Source organism: Chanodichthys erythropterus, chromosome 13, assembly GCF_024489055.1.
Source record: "Chanodichthys erythropterus isolate Z2021 chromosome 13, ASM2448905v1, whole genome shotgun sequence".
NCBI lineage: Eukaryota > Metazoa > Chordata > Actinopteri > Cypriniformes > Xenocyprididae > Chanodichthys > Chanodichthys erythropterus.
Window position 1 is genome coordinate 40,269,928 of NC_090233.1, and position 12,968 is coordinate 40,282,895.

At 37.4% G+C, this 12,968-nt stretch overlaps 1 protein-coding gene across 9 annotated transcripts in view; it reads right to left on the reverse strand.

Moving 5' to 3' along the window:
* wdfy3 (WD repeat and FYVE domain containing 3) overlaps window positions 1-12,968 on the reverse strand; it is an 88,921-nt gene that overhangs the window by 29,361 nt on the left and 46,592 nt on the right. For all 9 annotated transcript variants that reach the window (XM_067408166.1, XM_067408161.1, XM_067408167.1 and 6 more), the window contains 11 exons: window positions 11,984-12,198; window positions 10,933-11,045; window positions 8,571-8,805; window positions 6,685-6,785; window positions 4,731-4,949; window positions 4,171-4,352; window positions 2,591-2,822; window positions 2,238-2,398; window positions 1,069-1,180; window positions 761-951; window positions 264-416 (listed from right to left, as the gene is read on the reverse strand). In XM_067408166.1, the coding sequence (XP_067264267.1) occupies window positions 264-416; window positions 761-951; window positions 1,069-1,180; window positions 2,238-2,398; window positions 2,591-2,822; window positions 4,171-4,352; window positions 4,731-4,949; window positions 6,685-6,785; window positions 8,571-8,805; window positions 10,933-11,045; window positions 11,984-12,198 (1,914 nt within the window). The remainder of the gene's footprint in view (window positions 1-263; window positions 417-760; window positions 952-1,068; window positions 1,181-2,237; window positions 2,399-2,590; window positions 2,823-4,170; window positions 4,353-4,730; window positions 4,950-6,684; window positions 6,786-8,570; window positions 8,806-10,932; window positions 11,046-11,983; window positions 12,199-12,968) is intronic.

Consider the following 12,968-nt stretch of genomic DNA (forward strand, 5'->3'; position numbering starts at 1 on the left):
TCTTTGCACAATCGGATAGCTAATTAAATTAGAAAAAAAACACATGAAGTGACCAGTAAACAGGCCCACTAAAACTATGTTACAATACTGTTGGATTTCTTGTGCTAGAACAATAGAAACAAGTGCCTCTATTTCAATTTTGTCAGTCTGAGATATTTATACATCTTGACAGGATGTTTAAAAAAGGTCAGTTATTCTTTGTATATCTGCCAGATGTGAGTAAAATCACAGCACCACTAAGGCTCCTCGTGTGAGCTTCGCACCTCAAAATCACACAGCAGGTCCTGGAAGGCAGTGGAGTTCGGGATGATGGAGGTCTCGTGGCCACTATCGACGGTTCCAACCAGGGAGAAGGTCAAGTGCAGGATATGGCTGTTCAACAGAGGCCGTTTCTTCTTCAGCAACATGGCCAACAGCTATAACAGAAGACGCTCAGTTAAAGAAGATCTTTCAAGCAAATTATCTAAAGCTGACAGGAAAAAAACAACAACAACAAAAACAGAAGGTCTATGCAAAAGAATGATCTGCTATATTTTCATTAGTCTACTCATTTCAGGAGGATTCGGTGATCCGTGATGCCCCACCCTTACGAACCCCCACTTATCACATCAGTTGGCTGTCACCGGTCACAACAACCCAGCCTCACTGTTAGCATTTAATTTGCCACCTCATTGGCTTATAACGTCCTACAGCTACAGCTGCAGAGAACAGAGGACACCCTCAGTTCAAAGTTCACCGAGTAATTGTTATTGCTGCCCACCTGGTAGCCTTTGATACGCTCCATCTCCTTGCTAGCTAGCGGGTTGCTCTTGACAACACAAACTAAGGCTTTTACTGCAGCATAGAGACCCTCTACATCTGATGCCATGGCAACCAGGCCCAGAATGGCAGCTGCTCCTCCGATGTACTGGAGGTTGGTGGCCACTGGTTTGGTTACGAAGGCGCGCACACCTACATGGAACAAAATTGCAGCTATAAATACATGAACACTGAGAGAATGGGCTGGTTATTCTGCAAAAAATCTTCACAGATCTGCACTGTGCTAATGAAAACATCTCACACACTCACCCAGGTATCCAATGACTGCAGATCCAATGGTCCTGGCCGGTCCGTTGAGATGGCCCACTGCATTATGGACGAGTTTGACTGGTGTGGCACTTTCATGAGAGGAAACCCCAAGCTGAAAGCAAATGAAAGTATCACTCTGAACCCATTCAAAAATTATCATTTAAATAATTACTATGGGGAGGGCTGCACCGCAAATTTCTGCAGAATTGGAACACTTGTCCTACAAAAAGTTCTACACATTCTGAACCCCTTGTATTTTATTTAAAAAATATTTTGGCAAACTTTTAGCAACCAAAATGTGTCCAATACTAGAATTCTGCAGATGATCAAAAAAAAAAAAAAAAAAAAAAAAGTCTATAAGTTTTCCAGGAAAAGCTTCGCCGATTTTCACGTAAGTTGTATGGCCTCATTTATGCAGAACTTTAACACCTCATTTACAAAACCCCTTGTCCACGCCTTTGAGATTTTTGTTGATTTAGGCTTTCAACTAGCAATAACAGTGAAGGACAGTTTAAACTGCATTAAACACATGTACCCCGAAGAATGCTGCATAAAATGTAAAGAAAGTCTGCATATCCCATATACACTACCTTTCAAAGTTGGGGGATATTTTTTTTTAAAAGAAATGAATCCTCCATTGTCCAAAAGTGACAGTGAAGCCAAATGTACCATATTTCTATTTCAAATAAATGCTGTTCTTTTGAACTTTCTATTCAAAGAAACCTGACAAAAATCAGTTTACACAAAAATATTAAGCAGTACAACTGTTTTTAACAATAATAATAATAATAATAATAAATGTTTTTGAGCACACAAATCAGCATATCAGAATGATTTCTGATTTCTGAAGGATCATGTGACACTGAAGACTGGAGTAACGGCTGCTGAAAATTACAGGAATAAATTACATTTAGGGAAAAAAAACTTATATACATATATACACAGGTTTGCTTATAGCCATGATTATTTGGTGGGTGTTCAGTTTAATTTGAACAGGAATGTCGAAATATAAATTGTAATGCAAAATGGGCACTTTTATATTATTCATGTAACTGTTTTCATTCATTACATGAATTCATCAATGTTTGATTAATATGTAATTGAGATTACTGCATTGAAAACATACAATTTTAGTATTAAGAAGAAGGAAGAAGGGTGAGACTGCTAACCTGTTTGGCAATGGCTTTGCTGTCCAGTTTGTTGTAGACCTTTCGTATCTTGGCCACAGTGAGAGTAGATACAGAGTGAGCAAAGAGACTGAAGGAAACCTTCTCTTCAGGGACCAATGCAACAGGACAGGGCGGAACAGCCTCGGTCTTTGAGTCTTTACCTGGGGATATGAGAAGAAACCCTGTCACAACCATAAGCCACAACAAGCAACTACAGAAGCAAATACCTGCATTTCACTAGATAACACACACAAGATAAAATATTTAATTCATTTACAATAAAAATCTACTTTTAATATTAAGCATCTTTTAGTCTCTAGTTATCCACCTAGTGTAACATAACAGGTACTTACACGGCAGGTAAACAGCTTGGAAACTGCCTACATAATTGGGTCCCAGCTCATAGATGGCAGCCACACTGGCAGCAGGCAGCACCTCCTCCAGAAAGTGAGTGGGCCCTAGTCGCCAGACCAGAGTGGACAGCTGGCGCTGGGCCGGTGGTGTGCCAATGTAGCTGTACACTGTGCTCACCACAGGTGGGTTTGTGGAGGCAGAGCCACCGGGAGCATTGTGAATGTAGTGCAGCTACAAAGATGAGCACAATGAGAAACAAAAGAGGAGAGTGTGAGTCCTCAATAAACTAACATCTTTTAAAATCTGAACAGATTTTAAAACAAGATATCATACACTTGCCGGCATTGTAAATTGTTAGAGAGGCCCTGTTTACACCTGATATTAGGAAGCATTTTGGTTGATTGTATCACAAGTGGATGGATGCTAAATAGAGGTGTAAACAGGGTCTAAAACGCTTTGAGCTTGTACACTTTTGACAACTTCCAGAGGTAGTTGAAAACGCATTTGGCCAGACTGCTTTTAAACTGTAAATGCTCATGTGGTTAAATGCGTTCAAACAGCCTACTCTACGCCTACTGAGTTGATGTGTAAACATTATGGGAAGTGCGCTAGCCAGGTGGGATTTAAACTTTGTCGGCTGAAGGCACAAGTTTGGTTTGAAGATGAAATACCAAGCATGTTCTTTCATTCCTGATTTCTAACACTTACCATGCTCAGCATAGTCTTGCAGCTATCAGAGCAGAAAATTGTGTGAGCTTATTTTGTCCATTAGATCGAAAGATTTGAAAAGCCCATACATTTACCCACCCATAGACCCTTTCCTTTGAAGAAACCAGGACAGAAGTCCTGATCCAATCTACCAAAACGCATCTTAACACCCCGTGTAAACAGGGCCTGAGAAAAACTGGGCATCATTCACTAAACGACAGAAGATCATGCCCTACCAGACTTTAAAATTGTTCTGAACACCACAAACTCACACAGAAAAATGTGCCTCATTCCTAGAAGATGCACGACAAATGAAAATAATAAGTGTTTTAAAATCGACTCAAAAAAAATAAAACATGTATAATATCCAATGACTGGATGGATTTATAGTCTGAAACTAAAACATCAAAGCGTTCCCATCAGACACTACGCAAATTTCTTTAAAATCAGTCAAATCAAATCCGCAAACTGGCTCTGCTGTCATCTCGTCCAGACTATAAATAGGGGGGAAGACTTGAATCACTTCTTTAACTGGCCAACAGCTGAGGTTTTTCCTACATTTGCTGCCTAGTGTTAATTTTGGACCCAGAAATGATTTGTGTGTGACAAACAGGTAAGGAATAAGCATGTTTTGGTTAATTCGTTGGTTAATCTGTTTAAGAGAAAGGTTCAGATCTATTGATTGTTTAACAGTAGTCTTGGGAACTGGTGATTCAGCTGCTATTGAAGCAGGTGGAATCACCAGGTTTCAGATGGGACGCCAGTTTTGAGCTATGCTAAAGTGCATAACCTTTGTGCATAAAAGATAATTATACCACAGTACTTTAGTTAAAACAAAACAAAGGTGTCCACATCAGGAGCTGGGCCACACCTTGACCGTGCTGACCATCTGACCATCGATGTAGAGAGTCGCCATGCTGTTCTTCAGCATTCCTTTGCTCATAACCAACACCAGGTGGTGCCACTGTCCCTCGGTGATGAGGTCAGCACAGCGGAAGCGAGCACAGCAGGGCAGGATCTCATAGAAGGAGGACTCCTCACTGAAGTCATCCACTGTGAGGGGAGAGAGGAAATGATGTCACATCACTAACCACAGACAAAGGAACTTTTCCTCTGCGTTTCAGAAGGAATAGGCTCTTAAATGCTACATAAAATGGCTTACTTGTCCATCAACAGTTTTCCTACAAAACGTGTGGTGACATCACAAGCTAAATTAATATTTCAATTATTATTTAAAATTTGTTAATTACTCGTTTAATGTGTTCACAAACAACAGCATTAAAATTACATTTTAAAAGTTTGTAATTGATTTTTTTATATCTGCGTAATGAGGAACAAAGGTTGAAATGGTCATCTGATTCACAAACATTCCACATCATTAAAACTTTGCTGACTAAAAAGCTAGAAGAGGAAGTTGTAGGAAACACTTGCCGTAGGCCTGAAGCAGCTCTTCCTTGGTGGACACAATGAGAGATCGGTCCTTAGCGGACAGCACAATGGCCAGGCACACGTAGTGCTGCTCAGATGAGGTGGCCCGTCGCACCACCGTGAGCAGACGCACAGGGTGACTCTGGGGTGGCGTGCTGAAGCGCTCAACGCAAAACCACGTCGTGTAGCTCAGGCCAGATGGGGGTGGAAAGAAACGCTCTCCTGGAGGGATGGAAATGAGGATATTTAATATGAGTTACTTTCCCTTTTTGCAAAATTTGGATATAGAATGATACATAAGCGATTTCAAACCACGTTTTTGAAACTGTCTTTAGATCACTGCAGTTTTAAAGAGATAATACTCTGCAGTGGCGTTCACTTATAAATTTACACATGGTTTGTCTTAAAGTATATTAACATCACAAAGACATGTAAACAACATTAAAAACTGGATTTTCACCACAGGGGGACTTTAATACATGTTTTGTATTTTTGCATTTATTTTAATCTTTTAATTTCAAGTTCAAATCATTTTTTATATGGGTTGGGGACCAACATCGTCATAATGATCTATTGCATCAAGCGCACATTCTTGAAAATTTATCCTAAGCTACTTGGATACACTAAATCCACTTTGGCTTGTACCATAAACCAAGGAAACCCCTGGAAGAGAGACAGGAACAATGAACTAGACTGCAGGGAATCTGAATGAAACTCTCCTAGCAAGAAATGATGATGTCATCGACGAAAATAGGTCAGAGGATATGATGCAGGAGTCTATCTATAAATACTGAAATCATCCATTTACATTCAACAGAGAAAGAGAGAGAGAGAGGAGATGAGGGAGAGGGAATAGGGAGGTTGAACGAGAGAGAGAGAGACAGTAAAATAAAGAAAGAGAGGAAGTGAGAGAGATGGAGAGGCAGCGAGCCCTGAATCACATCATTAATACTACATAGGCACTTGTACGCCCACTCAGGGCTGCTGTGAGCCGGTGCTGCTCGAACAGGGGCAAAGGCACACAAACAATTTCTGTCAAGCTCTGTCAAGTTTGCCTCTTTTCTCTAGACTCCACCATCTTTGCAAAAACTCCGTCACAGCGCTGTGCTCCTGTTCCCTCTACCTCCCGCCTGTCATGAGCAAAGACGCTTCTAAAATTCTGTCAAGCTGCAATGCCATCCTTTGCTATCCCACGTTTGTAAACTCAAAAATTTGTTCAAAAAACTGCTCAAAAATTGTGTTTCACAGTTTGGAAAACTTGATTCTGTTTGGTCAATCACATAACAACTGATAAACTATATTTCATCATTGTCCATGGCAATATACCACTGCTATTTTCATCTCTCTCATATCATCCCATGGCCTTCTTATATCGACAAGTTAGAATATCTAATTGGCACCATCTTGCGAATCAAAAGATTCAAGACTTCAGTACTGATTTTAGTAAACATCTAAAGCCGAGAAATTAAAGCAAGCAATAAAAACATTGCTGGAACATGAAAAGAGAGAATTTAAAATAGAGGAACTTGTAACATAGGCTGCATTTCTATGATAAAAAAAGAAGAGTTATATAGCGTTTTTATTATTACATTAAATTGAATGTTTTTACAATTTAAGATATCTTTTCTAATACATTCTAAAAATCTATTCTAATTTAATCTTGCAATGACAATTACTCCAGTCTTTAGTGTCACACATGATGAAGATGAATATTATAATATTGTTGCAGTCTTTGTCTTGTTGCTGAACAACTTGTTTTCTACACTGTAACAGACATGATAATAAAGCATGATAATAAAATATTATAATATTAACTCAAATACATTTCTATTTCTATTAACATTTCATACATTTATTTATACTTTGGGCTTTATTTTAATAAAGATTTCCAAAGAATGGGAAGCTACTGGCTGCCGTCATGCAAATCACAGGAGACAGTGTGTTTATGAGCACATACCGTTTCCCATGCCACTGACCACCGCCCCGTCACTGACTCCAGATGTGTTGGCATTGCTGGACGGTGCATTGTGAGGGGCCAAACTGGGCAAAAACAAACAGCTGGAGACAGAAGATGGAAAATAAAAAATGTATTTCAATTTATCAGGAATCCCAGCGTCTCATACATTTCACACATTTTATTCTCGTTTCTCAGTAACAGTCATAAAATGTGGGAATATTTCACATTTGGCTTAAAGAGGAGATGTGGATGCTTATTTGTGGGTGTCATGCCTTATGTAACAACGACAGAGTGTGCTCATCATAACAGCACTGAATTACATTGGTTACAAACATCCACTTATAAAACATCCACTATTCAAACATCAGCAGATATTACTAAATGTTAGAGAAGAAAATAATGAAAATAGGTGCGACCCAATGGTAGATTCCTGTCAATCCCTATTTCATTAAAGGTTCTGCCATTCATTAAAATAAAGAGAAGACCACCAAGTGTCACTCAAAACAGCTGAATGAGTCTCTTTGGAGGCTAATTAACCCTGACAAAGGAAGCCTGTCATGTCATTTTAACATTGAAAAAACAGTGGCGTCAAAAAAACATCCCACATCACACTAACAACAAGCATCCAGCCAAAAACAGCGAAACATTGACACCTCCCACCAGACATGGAAGTGTGTGAGCAAGGGTTCAATTCAGAGACACAAAACTGCTCGCAAAAGTAAGCTACATATAATAATAATAATAATAATAATATTAAATATATATATATTTTTTTAAATAAAATAAAATAAAGTTAAATATATACTTATATTTATTTTTTATAAAAATAAATTAATTTAAAAATATAATAATTTGTTTAATTATTGAAACTGATACATAATTGAATATTAATTTATTTAAAGATAAAAACTATAGAATCCTATGTATATGTGTGAACAGGGGGGTTAATGTCCACAACCTCCTCTCTGTGTGTTCCCTTATAACCCAAAAAGCTCTTATCCCAGCTGTAGCAGCCCCATTAGGCTGGTCTGCAAGGCCCAATACAGAAAGTGTTTACATGAATTTTTCATGAAGGCAGATGGGGAGCGCGCTGTGTGTGCGCGCTTGGTTTCCTCAGTATCCGTGAGATGAGGGCCAGCACAAGTGATTTTTACATCTTCAATTATTCTAAGCTGCATGTTCTATTCAGATGTAGGAGGAAGTATTTAAAGACACAAGAGGATTCTGGCTAAGACACATAAAAGATACATCATTTGGTTTGTCTGTGCTGTTGATGCAGGTTTAATGGGAATTTGTTGTATTTAAGTCAGTAGAACTGCTGCACAGTTGTTCAAGCAATAGAAAGGCCATTGAGAAACTAACAAAATTAAATCTGTGCACAACTAATATTACTTGAAGCATGTGGGTTTCCATTATGTGTGCTGGGTACAAAAAGAGAACCGTTGACCTATTTCATACACATAAATCTCCCATTTAAGCAGCTAATAATTTGGAAAGAAGACAAATGATGATCACTGTGCCTTCATAATTAATGAAAAAATGAAATATTAAAGATCTGTTATTTTCAGTTTTAGCACGTACCCTGATGGGATTATGTTAAACAGAAACAAATGGAGGCTCAGTGTGGATTCTTTGTTGAGCTTTGAACTGTGATACGTTCGGAGATGTAAGCGCATTTCAAGCCTCTGTTTTTCTGTGAGCTTCAAACTAGGTCAAGCTTTTTAAAGCACAACACCAGATAAATGTTGGATTGACGCATATATCTAGTAAACACATTTTGAACAATAGCCAATGAATCCAAAATGGGTGTCTGCTTCCAAACAGTGACTGCGCAAACAAATCTTTATCTTCAAAAGATAGGCTAAGACTAGCACTGACAGCCTTACCCGAATCCCTCTAATGATGTGTCGAACTCCACGAAGGCGGGCGTGACGGAGGATCCATGAAGACGGATGTCATGGGGCGTCGTCATGGAGACCAGGCACTTGACTCGGGTGAGGGGCACAGTGCTGCCCTCAGCTGATCGCACCAGACTTCGACTTATCCGGTACTGGCTATTGTCTTCATTAATTGTGAACACGCTATCCGGCCCAAAACCCTCCATGGACAGGGTCATGCTGTCTGGAGGAGCAAAAGGTCAAATGTACAGTCAGGCTGGTCCTGTAAAATCTCCTGCTTACGGAGTATAACACTATTAACTTAAGATTAGAATGAGTCACTTTATAGTTCATCTCAACCACATTATTAGACACAGGAATATGTGCTGCTTTTGTGGGGCTTTTTTGTTTATTTTTTTGTTTTAGAAACATTAGGAAGCACAATTTCTGTTTCTTTTATATATGTTTGATGAACTACTATATAACATTAACATAGCATGAAAAACACCACATTAAATGTCTGAAAATTTCTTTTTATTCATAAATTCAACAAATTTTGTCCATTTAATGTTTATATTTTTTATGTTTTTTATACAATTGTAGTATTGCATTATTAAAATATTATATATGGGTCAATGATGTGATGGGTCATTTTTTAATGGCCTTAATAATAATAATAATAATAATAATAATAATAATAATACAAAACAAAGATATGACATCCAAAGTATGTAAGGTAGTCCAACTAGATCTCTTTTATCGAATCCAAAAGGTTTTAATTATATTTTGCTACATATAAAGGTATTTTAAAGATTTTGAATGTCAAAAGGTCATTTGGTTTAACCGTCCAAAGGCCAATACAGCCACTTCATTTGTGATTAAAATATCTTAAAATGTAATAAATGTATATATTTTTTAATCTGGCTGATTTTATAACATCATATATTAACATAATGCAAAATGGTATTAAAATTATGTGTAGAAGTCATTGCTTTGTTATGAAAAAAAATGTCCAGAAAAATGAATTTCATTGTTGTCATTCGGAGTAACCACTATAAAGGTACCATTTTGTGGTCATGCGGTCAGTTTCATGTAACAGGATGTGACATCATTCAGATATTTGAAGCAAAGTAACTAACTCTCTCTTAACTATTTGAAAAATTCATGTTTTCACTTGCTCAAACGCATGTCCCAAAACAACAGGTCATTCGGTACAACCGCTATAACACATGGAAAATGTTGTAATATTTTAAAAACTTGTACAAAATATAAAATGTTTGATTGTTTTTTTTTCAAACATTCAGCCTGTTAGCAATATCAGCCTGTTAGCTTTTTTTAAAAAAAAAAAAATATTTTTTTATTTAAATATCGCCATTCGGCATAACCAAAAGTGTTGGTTAAACCGAATGACTTTTTTGGTGACAAATTTTGTCCATCTTGTAAAAAATGACAAAAGCAGTGTTAATTGATTATAAAAACCACATAATCTAATTGAAAACACTAAAATAAAACTTCACAATTAATTATATCTCCATTATGTTTTTTTTTACACTTTTAAAAACCTTATTCGTCAATGACCCATATATTATATTATATTTATTGAAAATGTATTTATTTAATGAAAACAATAACATTGGTAAACTATTTCCCCAACACAGGATTTATAAAATATTCAGTCAGTTTATCAAGAATTACCATACATAATAAATGCCATTTCACTTTCACCAAATGTTGCTGTTTAAAGATTAAAGCTAACAGAAAGGTAAAAAAAAAAAAAAATACTTCAGGTATAAAAAGCATATAGGTGTTGAATGTTGTAAATTTGACACTCTAGAAGATCTGAGAGAAACGTCCTGTCCCGTAAAATCTTTTTATTCAGTTTAAATTAGAGTTCTCTTAAATAACAATTCCTAGATAATCTGTTGTAGATATAACCAACAAAAATATCCGCTTCCACTAGACCCTGGACCGACAGCAGGATTCCTCAGAGACTTCCTACTAAGCAAGCAGGAAACCTTTAAATTAGCAAGGACTTGCTGGACATGCCGGGAGCTTGGAGAAAAGTAATTTCACTGGTAATTAGGGAAGCTGGGATCTCATCTCCAGCAAAACCCTGTTCAATTGAATGGCTCTCAGTTGGCAGAGCTGAGGAGAATGAGAGGAGAATGTTTTGTTTGATTCTGATGGTGATTGATGGCATTTCACCAAAGACCACAGTCAGTGAAGCCTGAAGTAATGTCCCTCCTTCCACTGGCCCACAGAGAAACCACAGAGACAACACCACATAAAACTGACACAAACCGTTTACGGGATGGTACAAAAGCACACTGACAGTTCTAGCAGTCTTTATGTAATCTTTTTTTTTCCTTACTTCGCATTTCAGCTTCATAGCTGAGGGAGCTCGGCTTGTGGACCCGGTACTGCTTCAGGAGCTTTTTGTCCCAGGCACCGCAATTTAGAGGATTCCCTAGTCGTAAAAATTCCCTGGAAAATATATAAAAAACATTTCATAGAGACAGCAATAACCCATCACAACACATTAAGAAAACTAAATCACAACAAATATGTTAAGGCAACGACTGTAAATGTAAAATAAAGCAATTAAAAATATATAAAAAACAAAGATTTTTAAAGATTTTTCCAGAGTTGACTGTTTCTTGACATTTAAACCAAGATACAAGCCAGGGTTTGATTTCTCAAATGAGCTGGAGTGGACTGTGGTTTTGTTTTTTTTATTTTGTAGTCTGCTTCCTCCATCACGTTAGCCCAGCCATGCGGAAAATTGAAATCGCTAATCCGTTTGACTTGAAGAAGACCCATGGAGAGCTTTGAATAATATTAAGATGTGTCAAATTTGATCATTTCCCTTTTATGCAAACGTGCAGCTGTGATAAGATCGAATCAGAAAATCTGAATCATGCAAAGTGCAGACAGGTTTTAACTGACTCATTTGGTCTTTGTATAAACAAAAATCAGTTCATGTTGGAGGCCAATCGATAAAAGGCTGGGGGCAGAAACATGTTCCATTAAGATACTATTCATAAATATTCATCACTTATTCACTTATTCATCAATAAATATTGCTGAGGCCTTGAGATGTACTGGACAAAGAGCTGGCTTTCCAATCAACACTGTATCAGTCGTGTACTGTACTATATATGCTGTACTGTATTGTAGTAGCAGCAAGGAGGGCCTCATTGTCCTTTATATTATATTATATTATATTATATTATATTATATTATATTATATTATATTATATTATATTATATTATATTATATTATATTATATTATATTATATTATATTATATTATATTATATTATATTCATTTTCTTGATATAATACTACATATTTATATCTTTTCCAGTCTCTTTTGAAGAAAAATTCCATAATGAAAATCCTCTGAGCAAACTTAGACTCACCTGAGCACCATTGGCTGTAGGGCCTGGGAGGCTAATCGCTCAAACATCCTCTGCAGAGGTGGGTGGAGTGGGTGATCTTCATCTCCCAAAGCGCAGCTACATCGCTGAAGCAAGCGTGAATGCAGACCTGCCTCACACAGGATCTGCTGGTTCCTCTCCGAATGCACCAACAGCTGCAGAATGTTAGCAACAGCTAGCTGCAGGTCCAGAGCATGCTGAGGAGCAAAGCAAGGATGAAGTGAGCTGCAGGACACTTAGTTCAGATAAACACTGAAGATCTGAAATGTAAAATTCACACTGCAGTGGTACAAGCCAAACATAGCATGCTATTGCTAGTCAAGTAGGTTCTGAGGACAATCCTCATCACAGCGACTACAAAAACATCAGTGTATCAGAGTCTCATTGCGAACCCTGCAATAGTGTCCGATATAGTGTCAATATATCATTTTTTTATATCATTAGGCCTGATTTCAGAAGACACACCCCTTAAAAAGGAATTTTCTGGGTTACATACAAATTCATTTATGTCATCAGCACACCACATTCGCTATCGATTACCACAGAAGATAATTTAAATTTGAGCCAATGTGTTGCCTCACATTCTTCCATTGTAAGGACGCAACTCTCTAGTTACTCTCTGTACCTCAAGGGAGCAGCTTAAATTTGTTTCTGTGGTAATCATGGCAAACATGACAAAATCCTGTCAATAGAGCTTAAATGGGAACAAGCCTTTAAAGGATTAGTCCACTTTCAAATAAAAATTTCCTGATAATTTACTCACACCCCAAGATGTTCATGTCTTTCTTTCGTCAGTCGAAAATAAATTAATATTTTTGATGAAAACATTCCAGGATTTTTCTCCTTATAGTGGACTTCAATGGCCTCCATATGCAGGATTTCACACAGTTTCAGTGCAGCTTCAAAGGCTTTAAACCATACCAAATGAGGAATAAGGGTCTTATCTAGATAAACCACCAGTCATGTT